Source organism: Spea bombifrons, chromosome 9 (assembly GCF_027358695.1).
Source record: "Spea bombifrons isolate aSpeBom1 chromosome 9, aSpeBom1.2.pri, whole genome shotgun sequence".
Classification (NCBI taxonomy): Eukaryota; Metazoa; Chordata; class Amphibia; order Anura; family Pelobatidae; genus Spea; species Spea bombifrons.
The window spans coordinates 5714195-5742072 of NC_071095.1; the positions used below are offsets into that span (position 1 = coordinate 5714195).

At 46.3% G+C, this 27878-nt stretch overlaps 1 protein-coding gene across 5 annotated transcripts; it reads right to left on the minus strand.

Moving 5' to 3' along the window:
* Positions 1 to 26929, minus strand: MARK3 (microtubule affinity regulating kinase 3). 5 transcript variants are annotated; one of them, XM_053475468.1, is made up of 18 exons: positions 26294 to 26929; positions 21036 to 21227; positions 19476 to 19529; positions 15732 to 15780; positions 15128 to 15193; positions 13958 to 14028; positions 13774 to 13830; positions 13063 to 13299; positions 11705 to 11824; positions 11202 to 11301; positions 10443 to 10555; positions 9900 to 10053; positions 8935 to 9152; positions 8220 to 8323; positions 7081 to 7242; positions 5797 to 6054; positions 1258 to 1302; positions 1 to 555 (listed from the first exon to the last, which is right to left on the minus strand). In XM_053475468.1, the coding sequence occupies exons 1-18, from the start codon at positions 26342 to 26344 to the stop codon at positions 210 to 212; spliced, it is 2397 nt and encodes a 798-aa protein (XP_053331443.1). In that variant the 5' UTR covers positions 26345 to 26929; the 3' UTR covers positions 1 to 209. The 5 variants fall into 5 exon arrangements, with proteins under 5 accessions (XP_053331443.1, XP_053331439.1, XP_053331440.1 ...); XM_053475464.1 differs by lacking the exon at positions 7081 to 7242 and adding an exon at positions 2883 to 2909 and having other exon boundaries at positions 26294 to 26926; XM_053475465.1 differs by lacking the exon at positions 7081 to 7242 and having other exon boundaries at positions 26294 to 26926.
* Between the last annotated feature and the right edge of the window lie 949 nt (positions 26930 to 27878).

Genomic DNA, 27878 nt, shown 5'->3' on the forward strand with positions numbered 1-27878 from the left:
AAAAAAAAATAAAAAAAAAAGGGGGAAAAAAAAAAGTCCACCTTCTCCCTTCCATCCCAGCAGCTTGTTCGGTTTTTGTAATATCATAATTCAGGAGATGCAGTATTTATTGCCTAAATCCTATACATTTAAACCAGTGTTCTTGGTGGGGGGAGGGGGGGGGACACTTAAATTTGCTACGTAAAATGTACAATTTTTCTCTATTTTCCTTAGAGCTTTAACTCATTGGCAATTTTGGAAGCAATGTTTTTGAAGGCTATGGATGTCCCCGAGATTCGCTTGAAGCGAACGCCGTTCAGCGAGAGCCTCGGCAGCTTGCACACCTCCATCTCCCACTGCACGAGGTTCTCGGCGTGGCCGTCCCCGTGGACGCAGAACAGTAAGAAGCGCTCCCTCTGCTCGTAGTCGCAGTTGTTGGCATCCAGAACCTTGCGGATCTCGCGCATCATGTCGGCGGGGTCCATGGAGCTGGTCGTCTTCATGCTCCAGGTGAAACGCAGCGACCGCGGCTTCGACTCCTTGTTTTCGTCCTTCTGGTCCCCCGACACGTTTCGACTAGAAGAAGAAAAAAAGAAACGACTGTTGTGATCAGAGATTTAAGCTTTTTTTTCCTTAAATCACCATTAAAACGGACTCCCATTTCCTGTAACGCCACTGCCGCCCAACATCCCTTACTTAAAATAGTTGCTATGACGTTCGAGAGCCCATAATGGGTCTAAAAAGGGTTTTTTATGGCATCACAGCCCTGTTCCCATCTATGATAAAGGAACAAGTACTCCTTGCATCTGTAGGGGGATGACTGATAAAAAAAAAAAGAATTAAATAGAAGAAAGATGCTCGGTTAGCTTACCTCTAAAGAGCTTTTCTTTCTGTCATTGAAGACAAAAGCGTGAAGTTTTAACATAAAGCCACCTCCAAAGTTACTAAAAACCCAACAGGACTTCTTACACGTAGTCCATAGTCTCAATAACACTAATAGCGGATATCAAGTACACATTATATATATATATACATACAGTGGTTCTGCATGCTATACCATGAAGAATGGAGGAAGACATGGGAAGAAAGCAATGGAAGAAAAACTGCATGCTGGCATTGAGGAGAAAGAAGAAAATAACTGCATGCTGGCATCGATACAATGTTCATGGAAGACATTCTAGAGATCACATTTACAGCATGCGTGTAAAACGAGCCACGAGGACACTTAAACAGCGATTGTGTGTGTTTTACGGTTAAAAAGAAATAAACCGCCCTCACCTTGAGCCCTCATATCGCCCGTTTCTTTCGGATTCGCTCGGTAGCCTCATTGAGAGTAAAAGGCAAGCGGAAGAGAGAAGAGAGATCTTACACTAATGTACATCTTACTGCATGAAGGCAACGGGGTTAATATCATTCATCAGAAAACAGACAACCGAGCGCGAGCGAGCCGGCCGGCCGTCTGCCGGACACGAAAGCGGTGATTATTAGCGAGTGGGCAGAAGAAGGTGGCTTCAGACACATTCTACTCCGACATGGCACGGTCAGCGTATGTTGGCAGAAGCGGGGTCCGCTCGCAGGCGCTCTATTAACTAAAGCTCATTCTAAGACGCCACAAAAGCGAATTTTGCCCCAAATCGAGCCTACAGAAGTCTCACGGAAGCCAACGGGAAAGCAACATGGCAGAACAAATAATCCGTTCTGGCCAAGCGGTGCGGCGCTTTAAACTAGGGGTAAGCTGGCAAAAAAAGGTACCTGCTGAGAAATATCCAGTTTGTTAATACGGGGGAGGGTGATTAATTCAATATAAATTTAATAAAAACAAAAAAACACAGGAAAAACGGTTGTAAAAGTGCGTTAGAGCTGCCATGCAGTACACCAGAAGATCGTTAATTGGGACACGGAGTTAGTAGCTCGCTGGATCAACGAGAAAAAAAAAAAAAAAAAAGTTATCACAAAGCAACGTCGCCAATGAATTCTGCGTATTTCAAGGGAAAGCATTCAAAAATGTGTTATTTTACCCGTATTTGAAGTTTAGAAACCATAACCTGAATTGGTGAATTTCCCCGGAATGCACGCCTTTTAAAATTATTAATTTAACTAAAACGAAGCTGTAATAAAGTAACATTTTAGAAGCCGCGGACACCTGGCTGTGTGTTTTATATGAGTTTCTATAGTTCCTGGTTTTTAAAATTATGGAACTTATTCAGACGGGGAAAATGAAAAAATATTAAAATTATTATTTAATTTTTTAATGATTTTCTTAATATAAATGAGTTTAAAAAGCTATAAAAAGTCTATTCAATGGAGCTGGAAAGTGAAATTAATATACAACGGTGCACGGGGGAGGCTGTATGCACGACTGCTTAATGATTGGGGGGGTCTCAACATTGTGTTAAGTTGTGTTGTTACTTGTATGTCGTGTTCTAAAAGCCGATTTTATTCGTAGCAATAGTGCCGAAGAAAGCTTAAATACTTATATTTACTAAAAATATAAATTGGAAGCAGGTTTTATTTTTTTTTTGTTATTTCACAACTGCAAAAAAAAAAAAAAAAAAAATATATAAAAAAAAGTAAAAAATCCAGGAAATTGACTTAAAATCATAAAAATCATTACAAACCCCTCTGCCATAAACATGCCAAGTGTAGATTAGTAAAAATGAAAAATGAAGTTTTATGTGTATGACTTATGGTTGCGCGGTGCACAGGGCATGCCAAGCGTTAAGAAAAGGAAAAAAAAGAAAAAAAAATTCTTCAAAGAAAAAAAAAAAAATTTGAATATAGTTTTTGCTTCATCACCAAAATATTTAGTTTTAAGCAGAAAGTTTAGTATGGAGAAAAATCAGAACCAGAAAGACAAAAGTTTAAGAGAAAAATATAAAATGTAGATGCTTTTTTAATCCTACCTTTTTATAAATCTGAATGACATGTTTCTAAAAAAAACAAAAATTGACATTTTTCAGTGTTTGGTTTTCTTTTTTTATTATTATAATTTTTTAACGTAAAAAGGTGTGTTGTTCTGTGTATTTAAAAAGCAATCACTAGACTCATTTTATACAACCAGCACTAATAAGCGTAACCGGCATGCAATCAACACAAACACAAATAAAATTGCAATAAAAACCACAAAAAAGCAAATAAAGCGACCGACGGGTTTATGTTAACGCTGGCCTCTGTTTCAGCCGCATGCGTGTTCAGCGACCGTTAGTTTGAACAAGTCGCTGGCGTTTAAAGGGTAAAATTAATTTTGCTGAGTCTGATGAATCCAAAATGCATAATAAATTCAGGCAGAAATAAAGAAAAAAAAATACATTTTAAAAATGTGTATCCGTATTAAATTCTGTCTTTTATATCTAGTAATGTATTCACGCTTCATCTATATTTTTTGGATTAGAGAATAAAAGAAGCCAAGTGACCTAAAGAAGCATTCCGTTCCTATGTATTAAAACAAAAAAAACCCCCAAAACACGCAATTTGTGCAATTACATATTTTCGATAGTCTACTTTAAGACCTAAAACCTAAATATGGAATAGAATTGGATATATAGTCCGTGTTTAAGAATACACTACAGATTAATAACGTTCTATGAAACTATTTCACACAGTTTTCTTTTTCGGAAGAGTTTATTAGTCAGACGTTGTTGTTACAGAAGCTGGTAGTTCAGGAATTCAGAATTTACAAACATTTTTTCCACGTAAAAGGTCTGGGCCTGCCAGATCCTTGGCATCTCGGCGATGAAAGAGCCGTAAGCAGCGTTTATTACAGAACTAGGAGATTTGGTCCTGAGGCATAAGCAGATCGGGTACAAAACACTCATATAATTGCAATTAATAATCTATTAACAGGCTGACGGCGAAAAATTAAATACAATTTACAGCAGAAATGCATTAAAAAACCTCTAATACTAAAAAGTCTGGTCCCATTACCCCCCCCACCCCCCATAAAGGTAAAGATAGCGTGTGATGGACCAGCATCAGAGTAACAAATCATTCAGACTTCCAAGATTCACACGTATGAAGCTTTGCTGCGACCCTGATGAGGACTTGAAAGTGTTTTAGGGGTTAATACACGGCGCCGAACGAACGATTTCGGGGACGATCGTCCGTTTCTCTAACCCCAGAGTAAAGCGATTAAAGGGGACGACGTTTGTGTTGTAGACTCTTACAGGGACGCTAATGGACAGAAATACGTTTTCCCCCCCTTAAATTTTGGATGTCTAACCGTCCGTTTATACCGAGCCCCCCCCCAAGAAACTCGGGTTATTGTGAGATTTTTTTTTTTTTTTAGGATTTCCCCTCATTTTACAGCATAAAAACGTATTTTTGAACATTTGCGTCCCTGTAAGTTCCGGAGGCAGGATCCTTGTTATCGTACAAAAAGGCATTGAAGGGAACGTCGGCGAGAGCTCTGACCACGTCGTATCCCACAGCGGCCCGTTCCCAGCGGCGGCGAAGAGTTTGGGGCGTTAACCCATTAGGCTGGAATGGACATTCGTTGAGGCGGGATGTACTGATTCCACCAGACGGCGGTACTCAAGTTCCCCCCCCCCCGTCTATCGTGTTAAAATCTGAGACTTATGCTCTTCTCTTGGTCAACAACATCAAAAAATAAATGTTTTTATAATGAGCCTGAACTGAAGAAAAAACACTTAACAAGCAGCAGTAACGTGCGCAATCATATGACAGAGAGACAATAGAGTCATCTTCTGCCCCCCCGTGACTACTGAACCTATACGACCTCCGTAGGGAGAAAGATACACGTCCATCTACGTTCCAATGGTTATAACAGGATAAGTTGCCTAGGGGCTTGAAAAAAAGAATGTTAATGGGCACCAATAACCCCCATTTGGCTCCAATGAACCCCCTTTATTTGCAGACCTGGAGCCGCCGTTGCTGTCGGTCACGTGATATTTTGAGTGACTTTCCCGGCTCAAACACCACACGGAGCTGATGCTTTATGGCGATGCTAATGAAGTCCGTTCTGCTAGACTTTTGTTAGAGTGTTAAGACCGAGCCATTCTATTGTCTACTACAAGGCAGCATTAGAAAGAGCCGGTGTATTTAGGCCAAGATAGCGGATCCAGAACGCTAAAATTATTAAAAATACGGTAACAAAAAGCGGTGGGAGCCCTGCTTTCAAAGTCACGGATGAACCTTGCGTGTAAACCTCCCAAAACACGCATAATAATCAAATCGTGAGGCTAAACGCATACAAAGAAAGATAAAAGGTGACGGGCTGCATTAGGCAGTGTACAGGGGTACAGAGAGATATGCCAAGAGTACTTACTGCCTGTTAAGCGCTCGACTTATATATTATTTATACAGAGAACATGGATTTTTAGCATTTACGTGACGTTAACATGTACTTCCTCACCCAGTTGCCAATAACATCGCACATGCTCTATCTACATGTAACTCGGTGAAAACAGGTGCGGAACTCAAACATAACACCCCCTGCTCTAACAATAATAAAATAGTGTTCCAGAAACTGAAAAAAAAACTACAAAACTGAAGATATTGGTTAAGAATTTTTGTGTTTGTAGAACTTTACTGGAAAATACATTCTCTAGAGCGTAAACTTGTCTGCCGTTTAGATTCTGGAATTTCTAAGAGGGCCCACAAAATAGAACGTTTTAAAAAAAAGAAAATGTTACACAAAACGTAAGAAATATGGCACATACACAGAGGTACGAAGACCACGAGAACGCTATCTTTGTGACGCGAGTGTCTGCGATTTTGTGTGTTTTTTGTCGTCGTCTTTTTGGTAGCGATGGCACCCAGAGTGTGATGGAGGAACAATCCCGAAGCATTGGAACTTACCTTCTGGTCAGTTTGGACGTTAGTTTACTAAATAGGTTTGTGGAGCCTCTACTTCGAGTCTGTGACAGTGGGGTGGCTTCGTGGGATAGACTGGGGGAGGCGGGTGGTCCGTTGTACGTGGCGGTGCGTCGCTCCCGGAGCTGGCCGTGGAAAGTGCTTCGGCTGGCGGTCCCCCTCGGGAAGCGCATGCGGTCCGGCGTGGTGCTGCTGGTTATGCTGTGAGTCGAGGAGACCGAAGTCCTCTGATCGGGCATCGTGCTGCAAGGTGATAAAAACACAATTATTTTCATTATTTTTTCATTTTCATTACCATTTACTTGGTGTTAGGGGGCCCAATATCTGTAATTAAAGACCATTTTTTTTTAATTTAGCATATTATATTTAAATATATAAATATATGTAAATATATATAAATATATATAAAATATCCTTGTATTAAGTGTCAAACCATATTAAAGGGGAAGTCCTGCAAAAAAATATATTAAAATAACGTTAAATAAAGCAGTATTTACGACTTTCTTTAGCGAGAGGCCGCCATTGTTGTCGGTCATGTGATTTTTTTGCTGACTTTCTCGGCGCAAACACCACACTGAGCTGATGCTTTATGGCGATGCTAATGAAATCCATCCCGCCATTAGTCAGTGTCAGACTGGGTGATTAAGACCGAGCTATTCTATTGTTCCCCACGGCAGTATGATAAGGAGTCGGGGGGGGTTGTTTAGTAGATCGGGGCTCCGATAACAGAGCGAGAATTCATACAAATGGCTGATTTGCCTGAAAACATTATGTAAAAAGGACAACTTTTTTTTTTTTTTTGGAAGAAAATTAACCTTAATTTTTGAAAAAGTTTAATTTCATGAGGTAATAAATGTACTGGGAGTTCCCCTTTAACGATTAACATTTTATATACATTTAAAGAACAGCTTGAAAGGAACGCACATGAATGTGAATGTTAACACCGGGATACTCGTCACGTACAGGGATTGTTACGGACACGATGAAGGATCAGAGACCAACGGCAACTTTTTAACCAACGTTAAAGGAAAAGACATTATATTCGGACTTCCGAGGCCAAAAAATACCCCCAGCAGCCCCCCTTAAGGTTTATATTTGGGAGGGGGGCTTCATGAAGGACGGACATTCCCAACACCTTGAGTTACGAAAGAATAAAATGAGACAAGATGGACCCGGCGTGCAACACAACGGTGAGCTTGTATTACAGCCGGGGACGGCACGACACTGGAGGGCCACGGGGGACACGTTAGTTCCACGGTAGATTCTTACGCAGAGCCGACGTCATCTGCTTCGCTGGCTACCGGCGGTAACATCTCGGAGTGCCTGGAGGCCGACATGGACATCGACTTCGGATGCCGCAGCCGAGCAAAGATGGAGGATATGGCGCAAACCGAGGCAGGACTAGTTGCGTACGCGAAAATTCCCGTCAGGCTGTGGTGGGACGGGGTGGAAAGGTTGGGGTGGGGTGGGGGTAGGTTTGGGCAGACAGAACAGTATAATGGACCAATGACACAGGCGCAAATTACGAGAGTCAGCAAAAATTCAACAGATTACACAAAATTGGGGGGGGGGAATAAATGACGCAAACGATTGTAAAGCAGCGATGACATTGCCTAGAAGCAGCCCATACGCTTACTCTGCTCCCAATCGCCTCCATGAATTAATAAAGCCATGCAAACATCTCGCCGGCGGACTGCTGGCTGTATCCTTACGCCGTACAGCAGTAGCAGCACTTAGCGCCTGCGGGCATGATTAAAAATAAATGCAGGTTTAAGTAGAAAGTCTCCCCCCTCGGTGGCGTTCAGGTTTTTTTCTTTTGGGTAGTAAGAGGTCCGCAGAGAGCCCCGAGTGGCCGCTCCGGCATCGATACGCAATGTCGGTAGTCATTATGGCAAGGTTCGCTTCGGCGCAGCGGTGCACTTGGACAAAACGGGGAAAACGAGCCGGGCGCCTTCCCGGTGCAATCGCTACCAACGGGCCGGGAGGAATGCCACGGTACGTCCGGTCAGGGGCCGGGTGACAGCGCTGCTTCAATACGATGGACAAAAAAGGACCACCAGGAGGAGGCAGCCTCTTCATGAAAAAAAAAAAGCACAAGACGGACACAAAAAGGCGCATTTGAAGTGAAAACACTTTCAGAGGACCGAGTGACCTCACACACGGCATGGAAGGATGAGCAGAGCTGCAGATCCGTCATTTTGGGATAAACCCGGACCCGCAGGCCCTGGCTTTATAAATAACAGGCACGCCGAATACTTATAACCCCCTACACTGGAAGCTGGCTGTGACCGATTCCTCCCCACAATCGTTACTTTCAAACAGCTCTTCTCTAAGAGAACCCGGATTAGCCGTACGCGGCTGTATTCACAGACACGTGTGGGACGCCGCATGCGCGCAACGTTCCCTACCTGTTCTCTTTGCCGTTTTGAATCACGGAGTGTCGGTCGGTCGGGGCTCGCTCGCTGCAGACATAGGTGTTTCGACGGGTCATTCCGCTAGACGTAGAATTGCTCTATATATAAATAAATCATAAAAAAGGGCTTAATGAGGTCATTTGTTCAAATTAAGGCGAGCGAGAGTTTTTTAACCTTTTCAGCACCATGCCTGTTTGTACAACCACGCAGGGATCCAGTAATACATGCGCATAAGCAATACTTAAAAGGGCTTTTGGCCCTTAACCTTTTTTTTTTTTTGTTTACCAAAAAGATTAAGGCATTTTTTGGCATCAAAAGAATATAATCCCGTCTAATTATGTCGACTCCTTAATACAAATTGTTTCTTTAGTAGAGTCTGGAAGGTGAGGTCAAGTTACAAGACTTTGGCAGGAACGGCATGGCTTCAGCTAGTCCCGAAGAAAAGAACGAAAAACTAAAACAAAAAGACTTTAATTAAAAATAATAATAAAAAGGCCCCCCCGATAGATCCACCAACGCTCAGAGGAGATCATGACGACACAGCTGTGGGAGACCACGTAGAACGTATACCATTAAAGCTATCCGGAGGATCCGATAGGTTCTCGGTACCAGGGTCTGAGTACGGGATCGCTTGGATAATTTGCAGCAGCAGTAGTTCAGATATATATATATTTTAGTAATATTGTAGCTTCCCCAGTTAGTTACTTACAGTAGAGACGACGGCACTCTTCTTTCGATCGGGGATGTCTGCTTTATTGGGATTGTTAGCGTTGCCAAGCATAGGGCTTGGAGGGGTCACCCCTCTCCCTGCGACCGCGCTGCCGCTGGACTTCCGCGACTGCACGCCGTCTTCTTTCAGATCGTTATCCGTTGTACTTGTCTGGCTCCGTTTCGGGTAAGAAGTGGCGGGGGGAATAGCGGGACCAGCTTGAAAAAAAATAAAACATATACACATACATATACATATATCAAAACGACAGACTTTGGGCCACTGAAAGTCCAGTTAATGGGAACTAACACTGTCACTGCTTTAACAACTACATTCAAACTACCTACAGCTTGTGATGCGTGGCAGGTGTGATGCGTGGCAGGTGTGATGCGTGGCAGGTGTGATGCGTGGCAGGTGTGATGCGTGGCAGGTGTGATGCGTGGCAGGTGTGATGCGTGGCAGGTGTGATGCGTGGCAGGTGTGATGCGTGGCAGAGCCAGCTTTGTCTTAGCAATATTGTGTCCTAAAGCCTCTCTACCCTTACAAAGACTACATTAAGCTTCTTAACTTTTCTTCCTTTCCAACATAATGTTTGCATGTGCAATGAGTTGGGAAATCACAGAAGGTGCATTAAAGCGCATACATAAGTGATCCTGTACACAAGTGTGATTGATGTAAAACAATGTTTTTGACACCAAAATGCAAGTGTATATTACGCCCCCTGTCCGTTACTCGGCAGGTACGGGGAATTCATTATGAATCAAACCCCCATAAAGATCCTTGTCGACAGAACAGGAGCGCCTCACCTGGGGCTCAGAACCTGCACGTCTTTGGACAGCTTGCTACCTGAAGATTATTTTTGGCCACCAGTACGCAAGATCCAGCAAGAATACTTCCAGGGGACGGGGATTTCACAGACAAATCACAAACTGATCACTGGAAGCCGGTAAGACGGGCGCACTCACCGTGGTCACTGTACCGTCTCTGCTTCTGGCTGGAGGAGATGCTCCTTTGCACTTTATGATGCGGGGACTGACCGGTGCTGTTGTTCAGGTCGCTGCTCGGTCTGACTTTGGCCAACGACAAATTACTACTGGAACTCGAGTCGCTGGCGTCCAACTACGGAGGGAATATACATGCAGTACCCGGTCGGTAAGGATGGGAAAAACGACAATCCAAAAAAAAAAAAAATATGGAACCCAGCTGCCTCCACGTTACAAGTAGTCTTATCTTTGTAGGTGCATTCTAAATGTTTAAAGCCCTGGCTGTCAACAATAAGATGGTACCCCGGCTCCTTAATCTGGACTGGAGACCTTTTTATCTGTTCGGTCTGTTTCAGCCTGCTACGCATGTGCAATAAACGGCTCTTACGGTATAGGAGGAAATATAACGATCAACTAGATGGTCTACAGGGCACAAGGAGTTAAGTTATCAAGGAGAACAGCACTTTATTTCGGCAGTACCGAACCCCGCTGCAGGATTCACATAATCGAAGAATTTATTCTTACCTCCGAGGACTTCCTTCCAAGCAACAAATAGGTAGCCGTGATTTCATCGTATTTCATTTTGCTCAGGGATTCTTGAATTTCTTCCCTTGAATATCCCATTCCCACCATTATGTCTGCAAAAAAAGCGGGAAAAAAATAATATACCTGCGTGCAGGACACTATAACTCTGCTTCTTACGGTAATCCTCTCGGCACAGTATGCGTGTGTATATATATATACATATATATATATATATATATATATATATATATATATATATATATATATATATATATATATATATATATATATATATATATATATATATATATACACACACACACACATATATACACACACACACACACACACACACACACGGCTTTCCAAAAAAAATAAAATTTAACATTAATCGTAAGGAAATTCAGTTCACGCAAATAGTAAAAGTATATTTAAATATACCGATACAAAAGGGACCAAGGACATTAAACCCAGACAACCTATATTAAACTAGACAAATAAATGTAACTATTATAGAAATGGAGATTGTAGGCGTGAGACACTCAGCGGGGCGTTAGAGGTCCTCAGATTGTAGAAGACACTGAGAAAGCCCCCATACGGGGGAGAACATAGACCCGAACCGCTAGCACTATATTTAAACAGAAGACAGATCGGAGGAAAGTATTACGCCAGGGCTTTAGTCACACTCTATAGCGTTGGGGAACCGGCACAAGCAGTGATGGAATCACCGATATGCTGATTAAATGGCGCCTTTATTACCTATTCGTTTCTGATCTGAAATGTCGAGTTCAGGCTCCACAAACGGCTTCAGTTCATCCTCTTCGTGGCCTGCGTTGATCCATCTGTCCTTCATTATTTGCTTAAAAAAAAAAGAATATAAAAATGATAACTCCTTATGTGCACATCTATTATATAATATAAATCATTGCAGGGGAGAAGGAAAGCCTCATGAAAGGGCTTGGATTGTACGTAGAAGACTTTTGCCATGTCCTTGGGGCAGCTGAGGCTCAGTCTGTGTCGATGAACTGCATGAAATAAGGAGAATGGGGAGGAAAAACCCAAAACTCCATAACCCTAAATAAAGGAACATTACCCCCCAAAAAAAAACCACAACCCCCCAAAGAATGTACAAAAGAACCCCAAAAACGTGTGTATGTATATAATATATGTCAACAGATGTTATTGTTGCATTAACTACACGGAATAGATTAAAAGCCGTTTGGTTCCATCCATTCGGCGGCGCTCTAACCGCGTGAACGTACCTCGAGAGTGCCTCGTTTGGTTGGATTTAGCACCAGGAAGCGCTTGAGAAGGTTTTCACAGTCTGTTGACATGTAGAAGGGAATTCTGTATTTCCCCCGTAACACTCGTTCCCTTAATTCCTAGACGAGGAAAGATCGCGAGGAGTTAGCTCTTGGTGGTGGCGGACGGTACCCCGGCTTTCACCATTAACCGTACGCTCACCGAACCTCAGGAAATTATATTTTAGGACACAAACTGGACATTGAGGCGTAAAGCCTTTAAAACAGCCAAGCATGCTCTTCGGCAGGGAGATCAGCTTCCCGAGTCACCCTAGGGCGCGCGTACAACGGGCCGGTGAATTATAGTTTGACGTTCTGGGATCTGAAAAGATAGCTTGACGATGAGGTGGCCAAGTAAGACCTCTCCGGAGTGCTTGATGTCGGCACCCCGAGTGTTGGATGTAGTGGCAACGAGAGAGCGGTCGGGAGAGAGCATGGACGTCAGGTCATGGAAATAACAGGGAATATCTCCCACGGATGGAGTTAATGAGGCGGATAGGGTTTTTCAATGCTTGCACGTTTCTCTATAGAGCAAAAATGGACCTGAAGCACAAACACTAAAAATAATAAAATAAAAAAACCCACGTTCACTAAACGCAAGGTTCTGTACTCCATTCTGCCACAACAATTGTTCCACCTCGCATCTAAAATTAATACATTTTAATATTTAATGGTTTCCCGGGAAACACACCAACGTCGCCGTCCAACAAGCTGAAAGCCTAGCACCCCGCGAGCGTTATTACATTCAACACACATAAAAAGGCACATCAACGATCTTAATATACTTTCAAAATAGAACGTCTAAGGTCTTTCTATCTTTCCGCAAATAGCAATTTACAATAAGGCACCAAGACGCCTTTAGAACCGAAGCATCGAAGCCCTCGCTCTTCCAGGTCATCTTTAGCTCGGCTCTCCCGCTCCTCTCCCGCTCCACCATCCTATCCATTCTTCAGGAGAGAATCTGAAACGGCTAGCTGACATTCTATAGACGTCTACACCGGCGGGATGAATCTTAGGCAATTTCCCAAGAAACTGACCCAAGAAATTGTCCAGAAGGGCTGAATTAATTAAAATGGTTCCGGCTCCACGCCTTACCCATCATGCCCCAGGAGACTCCCGAAACCTCAGCCAGCAACCTGGTTCCGGAGACACGAGGGGCCCTTCCTTCCACCCAGACAGCTACTTTAACAGTTTACATACAAATATAAGCGCTGTAGTAATGGAAGGGACCGGAAACCTCCTCACGGATGGGGTCTTAGGAGAAGGGGGCTACATAACGTGAACGTCCTCTGGCCGGCAGCGTCGGAAACTGTACACACCTTTAGGTTTTGTCCGTCGAAGGGTAGGGATCCGCTGACTAGAGTGTAGAGTATCACCCCCAAGCTCCACACGTCCACCTCCGGCCCGTCGTATTTCTTCCCTTGGAAGAGCTCCGGAGCGGCGTACGGCGGGCTCCCGCAGAACGTGTCCAGCTTGTTGCCGACGGTGAACTCATTGCTAAACCCAAAGTCTGCTATTTTGATGTTCATATCCGCGTCCAAAAGGAGATTTTCTGCCTGAAACGAGAAAAAAAAAAAAACACGGTCTTTCCAAGGATGGTGTGGCAAACATGACCCGTTACCATGACAACCAAACAGCTCAATAACTGCATGGGTTTCTAGGAGTCTTTGGGCATCACATCCCATCTTCATTAGTGTGTGTGTGTGTGTGTCTGTGTGTCTCTGTGTGTGTGTGTGTGTGTGTGTGTGTCTGTCTGTGTGTGTGTGTCTGTCTGTGTGTGTGTGTGTGTCTCTGTGTGTGTGTGTGTGTCTCTGTGTGTAGCGAATCCAGAAGAAACTTTTAATAACCAAACTCAAGACAGAAGATGTCTTTTTAAAGCAAACTGCTCTACAGAAGTCAACCCTGTATTAAAATGCATTGGTTTTTTTTTTTTTGTTCATTCCTTCCTATTTCTCCTAAAAACCGAGCATACGCAAAGACAGAAGTGTCGTACGACTAGGACCTTGTATAAATTAAAAAGAACGGGTTACCTTCAGATCCCTGTGAACGATATGCTTCTGATGGCAATACTGCACTGCAGACACTATCTGGAAAAACAGAAGAGAAGAAGCGGAGAGCGGGGATTATCGGGAGAAGCTCCGGACGGGTAAATAATTCCTTTACATTAAACGCCGAGACGTGGATTTAAACAAAAACGCCTTCGATCGCACGGACCTGCCGGAACTTGGCTCTCGCTTCCTTTTCCTTCATTCTTCCATGTGCAACTAAATAATCGAACACTTCACCTGGAAAAGAGAACGGGGCACAAATCAGACGGGGAACAAAATGACAAAAAAAAAAGTGCCTGAACGTCTAAACGGTTGCAAATTGTTCAGACAATTAAAAAGGAACAGTCCACCGGAATACAGTTTCTAAATTAGATTTCAATAAGGGCTTAAGGGGGGCACGGCTTGATTTTAGCCATCGGTTCCCTATTAGAAGACCCGCACGCCTGTGCCGCGCAAGTACACGGCCGCGTACGCAGCTTCCCTCCGCCACGGTTCAGAGGCCACGGAGAAGAATTCTTCGCATGTTAACAATTGTCTCAGCGCCAACGAGAAAATAATCGAAAGAATTTTGCCAAAAACACAAACAAAACCAGAGCAGATTAGAAACATACGGGACGGTTTGGCAGGGCTGCCAGTTTAACAACGCGAGACTCGCTGTATGATGGGAGTTGTACTCCTGGTTCGGGGAGGAGTCGGGTTTAACATCTTCATTTTCCGGGCAGAAGAAAGATTTGGGCTACTCGGCTCTTGTGAGTTTTAGGAACCACTGGACGGGAATATAGAACGGGGCTTTAGGGCACTACAGCGTCCCCCAAAAGGTCACCCCTGCGAGGTCGGATTAGGACTCCATTACCATGACTAGGACGGCTTATCCAAAAGGGGAATGCAAAGGATGTAAAAATAACCCCAATAACGTGGAATCGGCCCAAAAGCATTTTGGACGCAGATAAATCACAGGCAGTCAAATAAAGTTCGAGGCTTAAACGTCACCCTTTAGGAGGACGGGCGTTTCATCCTAAAACTGCTTTATGGTGCAATAGCAAGACCCCCAAACGCTGCACCCCTTGGCAATAGCATGTGCTGCGAATTACCCCGAGCCCCCAAAACACCTACGACAGCATCTACCCCCAACAGCAGCCAACCAACGTCCGAGCGGTACACGCGGATAAGCACGTTAATTGCGATCATCGGCAGTCCGACGAGGGTTCTCTGCTCTTCCCGGTTCATCTGGGTATGGGATTACTTTACAACCGGCTCGCCGGCCTCGTTAATAAACCCAACGGGAGACGGCGGAAAGCATCGCGTTTTAATCACGGAACCCGCGAGAATCCCTTACCTCCGCTCGCATACTCCATGATCAAGTAGAGAGTTTTTTCTGTCTCGATAACTTCGAATAATTTAACTGCAGGGAAGAAGAAGTGAAACACCTGTGAGATTCTAACACGAGTTCAAATGATTCCGCGCAAACATAATAGAAAAACGTTACCGGCTCCGAGTCCAAAGCCTCAGCGTTCACCGGTAATATAAAGCACAGGGAGTCGGGGAGCCGCTGGCGCCCGCGGCCAAAACACGGCAGATTCTCGAAAGGCGCCGTGAATCAGAGCGATTTACACGATAAACACGGAGCTGTCAGGAGCCGCGCGCTGCAGCGTGCCGGCTATCGATGCCGGGCGCGGGGATAAATCACGGGCCGGCGCTCCGCATCAACAGGAGGGAAGAGCGAGGCAAACGTCTATGCGAACAGCAAACATATATTCTGGCGCTCTATACGAACAGACATTTACATTGGGCCAGTTTAAAAAAAAAAAAAATAACCAATCAGCGATGCAGAATATGACGCGGCGCCACGCGAAGCAACCGCTGGGTCACCTGCTTCACACCCAGACCTTTCACTAGATTTCCACCCGGAAAAGAGGTTTTTTTTTTTATGAAACGCTTACCTATATTTGGATGATTTAAAATCTTCATTATTCTTACTTCCCTGAAAAGCTGAAAAAGACAGACAGGGTGTATGTGAGTATACGCAGTATTAATTATATTGTTATGTATATATCACAGCGTCTATATCACGCAAGTCACGTGCGATATAATAAAGGTGAAGGATACAGAGCATCAGCTGCACGCGGCGTTCGCTCTTCATTTTATTTTTAGTACACGTGTAGAAAACACGCTTCGAAAGTCTTAAGACGGAGAAAATTTAAAGGCAATATTACCCGGTATATATATATATATATATTATATACACACACACACACACACACACACAGTATACAAAACATACAGGTATGCAATGATGTAACATACATAACCCTGGTCTACAAAGATTTAGATGAAGATAAAAAAAAAATATTTGAGCATGTCGAATCTATCAAAGATCACCTCAAAAAAGGAGAAAATTTTACTTTTTTTAAGCAGTTAAAATCGGGGGGGGGGGGGACGACACACTTTCCCTAAGAATTAAAAACAAGTACACTTGCAGAATAAAAATGGATGCTTTTAAAAGTGATCTGAAAAAAAAGATCAAAATAAAAAAAAAAGTTCATGTCCCCACAGAAGGGGCCGGTACGAGCACAATCCACTCATTGAGTTTGTTATGAAGCCGAGGAGTGGGTTATGACGTCAGATTGGAATGAAGTAATAAAACGGTCGTCAGCCGGCAGCGGATTGAAGCGTTGAACGGACGCCGGTGACTCCTCGCTTCCTGGTCCAGCCGCGCGGCGTGGAAACGGATCGAACCGTCACCGACCGGATCCAGCTACCTGTGACGGCGGATCTGCCTTTCCCTTCATGCCTGAAAAATCACAGATGTCTGCCGAGGCCGGAGAAGAAGGCGTCTTACTGGAGATTGATTTAAACGGAAGCGGTCAACGCGAAGAGACTTTAAGGAAACCGCCGCAGCCAAAACAGGAAAACAACACCGCAATCAGGACTCGGCCGCTCGGAAACTCCGACGCTCGGAGGTAACTGCAATTCAACGGAGGCATTCGAGGAGGCTGGGACGGGCATAAAGCCATCGCGAGGAGAAAGAGTGATGGAAAAGGGGAAGAGAAGACGGGCCGACTGCCACTATCTACATCTAAGACACCGGAACACCAGCCACGTTTGGGCAGCCCACGAGAACCGGTTATACTCACTACAGCTTTATATAAGCGGACACGGACAGGCGAGACCTTCAAAGGCCGGGGGGAGTTTTCTACAAAGGGGTCCCAAGCACAGGGGGGCTATAATGCCCATAATCGCACAACAACGTGGAGAAGAGGCACAGCCAGTGGGACGCGGTGTCAAGCTGTATAGCTTTTATACAAAGAAACGAACCGCATTGCCCAGTTTATAAAGCGACGGCAATCAGACATCATACTGAACGGTGACAAAAGGACCTGGGAAAACAAACAGGGGAGGAAAATCCCTGGTAATCCCGGCATGCTCTTCAATCCATTGACAAACAAAGCCCCAGTGTCTGCATGCGCGACCGGGCCCGGGAAATCATCTGCTTCGCCCACGCCATACCCCTCGTACGCCATGTCTCTTCCGTACCACGCAAAACCAATATCGCCTAAACGCTACCCACGGCATGTAAACGCAACCCGCCTCCGGACCGGCAAGGAAAGCGTTAAAGGGAAGCAGCTATATTAGTGGAAGTCCGGAAGGTTTGAGTAATCGGGTTCCGGGGGAAACAAAGAAAAATAGCAATTCCACAAAGACCTGGTGGGGGAAACGATGGGCTTATAAACTACACAAGGGATTCCTAAACAGCACACGGACCACCGGCCCCCTACTGACCCCGTGTAACCCCCTCACCACACCCTACTGACCCCGTGTAACCCCCCCACCGCACCCTACTGACCCCTTGCACAAGACGCACAATACCAGCCTATTGAGCAGCGGCAGCCTGGATACAACGCGATTGTCGCACACAGGCTGACGGCGGTAAGGGTTAACCTTTGGCACAGCATCTGCCGGGGATTGCGGTTCCCATGCTGATCATTGCTGATCGTAGGGACATGGAGTCGCGCTCCAGAGATCAGTCGGAGGTTATAGCGGCGATTCGGAGCACCCGTCACCAAGAAAGCCCTGCGATTCCGGCACACAGAACACGGAACACGAGGATCCGATACATTCGGTGAAGATCATTCTAGAGCCTTACTGGAGAAACAGAAGGAGCCGGGGTCTATACGGCCCAAAACAGAAGAAAAAAACAAAAGGAAATGACCCAAAATTACCGATCTGATCTTCCATTAAATAAATGAAAAAAAAATGGCCGGATTGTTTCTTTAATACAAATATTTATTGTGGTGAAACCCAAAAACAAAGTATTTATCAACACTACGGCTGAAAAGACGAAACAAAAGGGACAATAACATCTTTAACAAAACAAAATAAACAAGCAGCCGACGCTCATTACCTCCGCATTGTAACCGCGTGCGGAAAATTACACCCCCCCCACGAACCTAATCCGGGGCACTGCTGACCGCGCAGAAAGCTGCAGCATTCATTAACGGAAGCTTCCGGTAACAAGTCGCAGGGCGGCCGGACCTCGAACACCGCGCTGCTTCAATGAAAGAGGAGCCGCGACTCACGCGATCCTCACCATGCGCTGCCCCCCTAAAGCTACGCAGAAAGCAGCCGAGCAACAGGGAACCCCGCCAGATTATTATTAATTGCTCTGAATAGCGCCATCATATACCGCAGCGCTGTACAAGATCCCCGGGGTCCCCGTCTGCAGAGAATTCTTGGGGTGCAAGCGGACTCAATAAGGCACGAAACGCACGAGGATTCAGATCATTTTAAACGCATTAACGATCGGTAAGCATGTAAGTGTAACGTGTGCTTGTAACGCGTGGCAAACATTCAGCTTTATTTAGTTATTAATGCCCACGTGGCCGAAGGGTTCACAGCTTTATAGGCGAACCCCGACGTCTGGTTACAGCAGACAGCCTGAGCTTCTTTGTTTTCGTTTTCATTCAGATATCCGCAGAAGGAATGCTAAGAACGGCTGCCTGTGACCTCGACGTTTTTCACGTGGGATTCTTCATTCACAAAAACGTGAAGCCCCCCCCGCCCCTTTATTCCGATCGGCGATCGCCAACTAGCGCGTCTGCTGTACAGCGCCGCAGCCTGCGCGGGAGCTACAGAGACGGACAAACGCACATATACAATAGCAAGCTCTGGAATGTGGAGAGAAAGAGCGGAGCGTCTAGCGCATGAAGAGGACTTTTGTCTCGGCGGCATTCCTGCCCCATCCCCCTCCCGTTCCCGCAGACTCTTCGCAGCCGTCGTTAATATGACTGAAGGATAAAAGGAAAGAGGAAAAAGCTGCTGCCTTTCAACAGGACGGCGAGGAGAGCGAGCGCTGCGTAAAGTCCCCGAGCCGTCCCTTTCCCATCCGCCGACCGGCGAGGAGCATCCTACAGCCCCTCCAACCGGTTACTCCTCGCTCTCTTTAAAGCTGCTGTTCCACCGTTCCACCAAATACAGCATTGGAAAGATTACTGCTACTGATCATTTATGGCGGGGAGGGGAAAAAACTAATTCTGTGATTCATGCAAGTCGGTTATTTATCAGGGAAATGCCTCACTGGCAATATGAATGGAATCTGCCAAACCACAGAGAGCCTTCATTTGAATACATATCGCAGCAAGTAAGGCAACAGAACATATTAGCCAATCACGAGGCCCGTCTCTTACCTTTTGCAGGCTGGTTGGATTTAATTGCGTTTTATCAATGATTTTTATTGCCACCTGAAATAAAAAGAAATAGAAGATAAACATGCGCTGGCTCGGACTCTGGTCAACGAGCCGCTACAAACACAACGGGGTAAACAGAGAGGCTCGCAGAACCGCTTGGGCTTTCCTGGGAATGCAACGAGACGCGGAAACAGACAGCGGCGTACACAGAAACATTTCCCGTTAACACGTCACCGCGATCACAGTAATAAAGAGAAAAGGCACGGCCGCCGCGTATCTGCACAGGTCACCTAACTAAATACGCTCATCGGAGTCTGTCCACACTACTGTGCAAAAGTTTGGGGTCACGCAGCTGTCCATGGAAAACGAGGAAATTTCTGGCTGTAACAATCGCAAAAAGGGGTTTTCTAGCATTTTAAACTTGGATCAGCGAACACAACATATGCCACTGGAACCCGGGAGTGATGGGAGTGATAAAGGGCCACTGGAACCCAGGAGTGATGGGAGTGATAAAGGGCCATTGGAACACAGGAGTGATGGAAGTGATAAAGGGCCACTGGAACACAGGAGTGATGGAAGTGATAAAGGGCCACTGGAACACAGGAGTGATGGGAGTGATAAAGGGCCATTGGAACACAGGAGTGATGGGAGTGATAAAGGGCCACTGGAACCCAGGAGTGATGGAAGTGATAAAGGGCCATTGGAACACAGGAGTGATGGGAGTGATAAAGGGTCATTGGAACACAGGAGTGATGGGAGTGATAAAGGGCCATTGGAACACAGGAGTGATGGGAGTGATAAAGGGTCATTGGAACACAGGAGTGATGGGAGTGATAGAGGGCCATTGGAACACAGGAGTGATGGGAGTGATAAAGGGCCACTGGAACACAGGAGTGATGGGAGTGATAAAGGGCCACTGGAACCCAGGAGTGATGGGAGTGATAAAGGGCCTCTGTACACATATGAAGAACAATAGTAATTTCTAACATTAACCCCATCTGCGCTGGTTTTCTGATCCATTCCATGTTATGTTAATGGTCAAAATGAGCTTTTCTATCAAACACTAGCAAAATTTGACCCCAAACTTTTTTCACACTTGGATTCATTTACAAGAACCGTCGATGCATATTTGATAGCCCCTGTACTCGTTCAGATATATAGGCCATACACCAGGGAAGAACCAGGCACAACCGGCATCATACAATCGCTTCCCTGTACTAGAGTCCTCGGGATGGGGAGGACTAATCAAACAGATCCCGAAAAGTTAAGATTATTGCTTTCATTTATAACCAGCGATAATTCAGTGCGTAAATATTTCAAATACGGGTCATCTACTTAAATGTTAGACGGATATTAGATTTTACTGCCCTAGAACATGGGACGGTTTCCCGGGTATCAGAGCGTGGAAATTTAATCCAAAAGGACGCTAATGTTCATTTCTTTTTTTTTTCTAAATTCCACAGAAAACACCAACTGTCCCCAAAGTGGAAAGCCAGAAGATGGCGGAAGGACCACCAGTCACGCCATCGGCCCCCCTCGGGACTGTAACAGGCTCCTTACCTCTCTGCCGGTGAGGATGTGCCGGGCCAGCTTCACTTTGGCGAAGTTTCCTTTGCCGATGGTTTTTAGGAGTCTGTAGTTCCCGATGTGCGGCTGCTCGTCGGCACAGGAGGCTATGGAGTTCCTACAGCGCGCCCCGGAGCGGCCCGGCCGGGAAGGGACCTCTTGCCGCCCATCTCCGTGAGACGTATGCTGCAACACCAAGGCGAAAGTAAACTTTACTTTAGAGTTCAACAAGCATTAAAAAAAAGAAAAATTGGACGGCTGGTGGGTTTTCTGGGATACAAAGCATGAAAAGATCAGGTCATAAGAAAAACAAAACTAAAAAACATATATTAAAAAGGAAAGAATTTCTAACAGAAAAGGACAAGGAAGAGTAGAGCTTCAGATCATCATAGAGACGCCAATCTTTATTAATTATTTAATTAGATCCAAATCCCTGACTAGTTCCCGGGTGACCCTATCAACGAGGTGATGTTCCTCTTAATACCGACATTTGGAGGCGTCCAGCAGCCCCGGGGGCATAATGCAGACGCCGGATATCCGGCAGGAAACCGAGTCACGTGACCTGCGCGGCCCGAATCATAAACCGCACCGGCGTTAAAATACGTGCGCGATGAAACAGCCAAAGAAAGGCCGCGAGCGAATGAATGGAAGGGAAAAGAATTTACTTTATATGTAAAGAAAAATGCCAATAAAAACATGCGTTAACGACGTGTTATTCGCCTGTCCAATTAAGGATTAGTAAGTTTACAAGAGTAAACGAGGAATATCTCAAGCGGCAACAACACGGATATCATGACATCAAAGATATCATGACATCATCGGCGTTAAAACGGGAACGGGCCCGTGACGCCTCCTTTCCTTAGTGGCAGCTATAGAGAGGATATTAACCCTTTCTATAAGCCTCCGCTAATCACTGATCCTACGGCCGTTTACGTTGTAATATCTTTACGACTCCGTGTAACGTGTACCCGACACGGCATTCATTCACGTTAGTTCTTCTCTGATTGGTCTACACCGCGTCGTCACATGTAACATATCCTCTCAACAAAAGAAAACAAATTGGAACCGGTCCTCTATGAAGAGCCACAAAAAAGTGATGTCACTGATACGCATCGCAATAGCTGCCAACTTCCCTGCCAACTTTTGTATTTTACACCGAGCCAAACACCAGAGACATAATACTTCTAAGGGATTTATGGGGCCAGACAACTTTCTAGATAACTAACATCGAAGGGCAGTCCCCCCCCCTTAACATTTGCATTTCTCGAGTTTTGTTCTTTCCGCATCACAATCCGGATCCTTAACACCTCCGGCCAATCAGCCGCTGAATACGGACACGAGCGGCCCTTTTGTTTATCACGCAAAGCAAATAATGACTTATGTCTGGAACTAGAGCTGAAACAACGAATCGATAAAATCGATAATAATCGATAACGGAAATCATCGATAACGATTTCCGTTATCGATTAATCGAGTGATCAATTCGTTGTTGGAGCACTCGGCTCCTTTTACTTACCTCCGCGAGCGTTCCCCGCTTCTGCTACACGCTCTGCAGTCTCCGCCTTCTTCAAGCTACGTGACGGATGTGACGCGTTCCGGAGGTAAGTATTCTTCTGTCTATGTGCACGGATCGCACAGAGCCACTCGCACAGAGCGAATCGCTCTGTGCGAATGGAGCCACTCGCACAGAGCGGTTCGCTCTGTGCGAGTGGCTCCACTCGCACAGAGCGGTTCGCTCTGTGCGAGTGGCTCCATTCGCACAGAGCGGTTCGCTCTGTGCGAGTGGCTCCATTCGCACAGAGCGAACCGCTCTGTGCGAGTGGCTCCATTCGCACAGAGCGATACGCTCTGTGCGAGTGGCTCCATTCGCACAGAGCGGTTCGCTCTGTGCGAGTGGCTCCATTCGCACAGAGCGGTTCGCTCTGTGCGAGTGGCTCCATTCGCACAGAGCGGTTCGCTCTGTGCGAGTGGCTCCATTCGCACAGAGCGGTTCGCTCTGTGCGAGTGGCTCCATTCGCACAGAGCGGTTCGCTCTGTGCGAGTGGCTCCATTCGCACAGAGCGGTTCGCTCTGTGCGAGTGGCTCCATTCGCACAGAGCGGTTCGTGAGTGTGGGTGCAGGGCAGAGTGGGGGTGGGGGTGCAGGGCAGAGTGGGGGTGGGGGTGCAGGGCAGAGTGGGGGTGGGGGGTGCAGGGCAGGAGACTGGGTGCAGGGCAGAGTGGGGGTGGGGATGCAGGGTGTGAGTGTGGGTGCAGAGCAGAGTGGGAGACTGGGTGCAGGGCAGAGTGGGGGTGGGGATGCAGGGCAGGGTGTGAGTGTGGGTGCAGGGCAGAGTGGGTGCAGGGCAGAGTGTGAGTGTGGGGGCAGGGCAGAATGTGGGGGCAGGGCTGGGTGCAGGGCAGAGTTAGAGACTGGGTGCAGGGGCACAGTGCAAAGTGCTGGGTGCAAAGTGCCAGTGCTGGGTGCAAAGTGCCAGGGCTGGGTGCAAAGTGCTGGGTGCAAAGTGCAAAGTGCTGGTGCAAAGTGCTGAATGCTGGGTGCAAAGTGCTGGATGCAAAGTGCCAGGGCTGGGGCAAAGTGCTGGGTGCAAAGTGCTGGGTGCAAAGTGCCAGGGCTGGGTGCAAAGTGCTGGGTGCAAAGTGCAAAGTGCTGGGGCAAAGTTTCTTGAACAGTAATAGTCCACCTCTTTTCAGAATGTTTGGGGTTATTTTGTTTCATAAATATTGTGTTTGGGTTCTTGTACTTTGAAAATATTGTTTTTTATTACATCATAACAAAATAAGAATGTTAATGTAAATTTTAAGTTGTTTTTTAACATCCAGTTCATTAAATTCTTTTAAATAAACGAAAAATTTGCATATTGTTTTTTTTTATCCGATTAATCGATTAATCGAAAAAATAATCGGCCGATTAATCGATTATTAAAATAATCGTTAGTTGCAGCCCTATCTGGAACGACTTTTTTTTTTTTTTTTTTTGTTTCCACGGACTCTTATCTTGTGTGTCAATTCAGCCCGATTGCTGCGCACACCATGCTTATCGCCCGCCCGGGGTAGACGTAAACAGACGGGGGATGACTTCACTTTTACATACGTGTGAAGATCCGGAGCGCGCGGGAACAGATAGGAGTCCGAAAGGAAAGCGGCCAAAATTATTATCCTGCCTGTTAAATATTATATGTGCAAAAAAGGGTCGAGTCCCAGAGACTTCCAAAATAAAGAAACAGGAAAAAAATATATATAAAAAGATCAAATTGAAGCTTAGTGGTAAATCTCTACATATGTTTTAGATATTCCTACAACTGCTGTCTGTTCATGGGAAGAACGCGGCTCGGAACAATGCAGGGGGCATTAAGCCGGGGTCTGCTTCACCCCGGGGTCTGCATAACCGACGTCGTCATCCGCAAAGCTCTCTCCACAAAGCACTGACGCGTTTCCTGAGCCTCGGCTCAACAGACACGCGACTCACGCCGCAACCCCAAATCCGGTACCTGGTACCAGAGACGGAGGGACGGGGGATCGCAGACTGAAACCCGACACTAAAAACGAAAAAGGATGCCAGACTCATAGGAAAGGTTAAAAAAATAAAACAAAAACCATTCCACAACGAGGATCGGGACATCACATGACTCCTCTTAGAGGGATTGGACCGGCGGGACATGAGACAGACCACAGCTGGATCACGGGAGCATATGGCACACCGGCCCGTATCGCCGTCACAAAGGGTCACCCGGGGTAAAAAGGCATCCCGCTTTGACAAGTTTTTAACTCTTGCCGCTGCCGTCGACAGAGCTCCGACCGGTCATCCATCAACTTTAACCACAACGAGTAAACATGATCGCCAGAACAGTGTTACTGCGCGCATCTATTACAAAAGGGATAAAGCCTTTAAGCTCAATGCCAGAGAGCTTCCAGGAAAGTAAGAAAGCCGGAGACCCCCCCGGCATTTATAGAAAAAAAGAAGAAACGCGGCCAAAAGGTCCGTTGGAAAGCCTGAAAGTACCGCAGCGTGGAACAAAAGCCCCGGAGCGCCTCGGCGTGACGCTGATGGAAGGACGTGCGCTATAAAGAAATGATGTTTATGATTCCTTCCGCAATCAATCCAGCCTACGGCGACTCAACTAACGTACAGAGCCGGGGGAGAAGGACGCGGAAAGCCTGACATCTTTTAAGGATTTTGGATGAGAAATAAGGATTTTTGCCCTCCAGGGAATAACGAAGTAAAATAAGAAAACAGGCGAAGAAGATTTCTTATTTAGAGACTTTCCCGGGACCGTTTCCCGATATTTACATAAAAGACACAGCGAGGATTCCAAAGAAAGTACAAACTCCTCGTATTATTTGGCGTTCAGACCGCGTCGGGTCCGGTTCTGTAAAAGAAAGTTAAGCGCGTCGGGGAAAGCAGGATGACGGCGTGCCGCGGGGCGACTCCTGCACCTAAAGAGCTCAGAAATACCCCACTCTGTGTCTCCCACCTTAAACGACGAGCCTCGGCTTTTCCCGACTAGCCGATACTTTACGTCTGTAAACGCCCGGCGGCCACTATCTCAGACCCAACCCTGACCTTCCACGGCAACCACGCGGAGTAACGGATCAATGAAACCGTCCACTCAGCATCCGAGCACAAAGCGTGACTGGGCAGCACCACGGGGATCACACGGGCCGCCTGGAATATAAACAGGATCAGCTAACGGGGGTTATTCACTAAAGAGGGAGTAGGAAGGAGTTCCTACTACGCATGCCATACATTATGACGGTCCATAGCTAGCAAGCTTCTCCCGCAGGAAGTGCTTGGCTGGCCCTGCATAATGTATAGATAAACCAGTGAGATTTCCTCAGTCTCGTGAGATATTAAATTATACACTATACAGGGTCAGCAAGGGTTCTTTCTTCAGAAACTCAGAAGCTTTGGCCCTAACGAGTGGATTGTGAAAAGAGAGTTGGGTCCACAACTCCCCATTTAGTGAATGAACCCCCCCAAGATCTACTCGGAAGGTAAGATAGGGCCGCGTGATGTCATCGCTCCAATACATAAGCTCAGCACACACAATCAGCCTCTTTTAACCATTACACACCAGGAAGCCGATGATGGGCCATATTCATAAACAGCTACTTTGGGGCAAAACCTATAAGCGGAGCAGTCACCATGGTAACCAGCAGACTGTTCCTGCCCCACGACCGTTGTTTATTCCCAGGGCCCAGTGTCTAGCTGTCCACCCAACGAGCCGAGGATGCTGCGCCTAATCCACTTACGTTTTCCGTGTCCCGTTCGTTGACCGTGGGCAGCGGGGTTCGCGTGGACATTGTATTCCCTTTGAGCACCCTTGCTGTGTTTGTAATTCAGGAAGAGGGGTGGGTGATGGGCTCGGTATTTATAGTGGTTGTAGCCAGATGCCCACTCGGTGACAGATGTGCAGGGGGTGTATTCCAGTCCTTCACCGCAGCAGACACCCACGGGTGCCCAGTGGGATCATTATATACAGATGAGGGTTCTTCCTTGGCGGATCCGGTGAGGGGGCTTATATAACGGTATCCAAGGGCTATGTACAGATAAAGTGCAATCATGAACCCCGGGTGGGCAGGCCAAGAGCAAACACGGAGAGCCGGGGACCTCCCTCCAGAAACAACAGCCACCGAACAGCCGGTCTCACAGGCCCCGGGTGAGATGTAATGTCACTGGGGCGAGGCTCACGAACGACAGGCTTCCGAAACGTACACTTCAGGCTTCCGGGGACTCACCGCTACCGCTAATTACCGTAACCGGTGAGCTCGCAGCACTCCGCTAAGCATTTGGGGGGGGAATTTTGAGGTGTTTTCTCTCCCCCCGCTGGCTCGCTCTGCCCCCTTCCGTGCTGCTCTTACAACATCCAAGATGGCCACCCCGCTTCCTCCGGACGGATCCTAATAGCCTAGCCCTACAGCCGCCGGAAGTGACGTCGCCTCAGTCTGCGGGTTTGATTGGGGTGGGAGCCCAGCGCGAGCTACTTGTTGTTGCTAAGGGCGACTGGATGTGCGAAGTCGGTATTTGTCATGGTGCTGGCCGGGAGCGATACAGAGGCCTGTCAGGGTCTGCAGCGGGCTTCATGGGCTGAAGCCGTACAGTGAAGGTTCTTCCCGCTCTGTATTATTATAATAATAAACATTTATTAGTATTATTATTAAAATGAAAAACAATAATGATAATAATAATGTTTATTGTGTCATTATATTTCACCATAGGCCTTATTCACTTAACGGTGAGTTGCCATACAATGAAAGGTAACATTACACCTCACGGGAGGCCCAGGTCCAGGGGCAGAGTTTGTGGTGAGGGTTAAAGGTCACACCTTGCGCTGACACCGTGAAAATATAGGTGAGCGCAGGGGCATTGCCGCCGGGGGGCACATCCCTCGCCTTGTGGCGCCTGAGGCAACTGCCCCCCCAGGACGCCTCCATTGTACCTGTTGTTTCTGTAAGTTGTTATGTTATATACTACTTGTCATGTTCACCCATTGTACAGCGCCACGGAATATGATGGCGCTATATAAAACAATAAATAGTAATAATACAGCCGCACATCTAACGACTCCTAAGTTCTAACGACTTATTCGGTGACGCAGGTAAGATAGATTGGAGGACAGGAATGCCCCTCGGCACAGCTTGCTGATTTGCCCGTTTTGTTCTACGCTTTGGCGTGTATTATGAAGGGTTAACGATGACAGGTTTCTCATTCGTGGAAATGTATAGACGAACCTGTGAGATGCTACTAAAAAAATGGAAAGGGGAGGCGTATATTTTTAATATGCTCCAAAAGAAATGCTCGGTAAGTTGAATAAGAGCTTATGTTGCCTATAGTAAC

Coding starts and splice junctions, on each gene's coding strand:
- MARK3 (XM_053475468.1), bottom strand. CDS start 26,344: ATGTCCACGCGAACCCCGCTGCCCACGGTCAACGAACGGGACACGGAA. Junction 11,825..13,062: donor TCGACGGACAAAACCTAAAG/GTGTGTACAGTT, acceptor TTCCTCGTCTAG/GAATTAAGGGAACGAGTGTT. Junction 1,303..5,796: donor ACGTCCAAACTGACCAGAAG/GTAAGTTCCAAT, acceptor ACTCTCAATGAG/GCTACCGAGCGAATCCGAAA.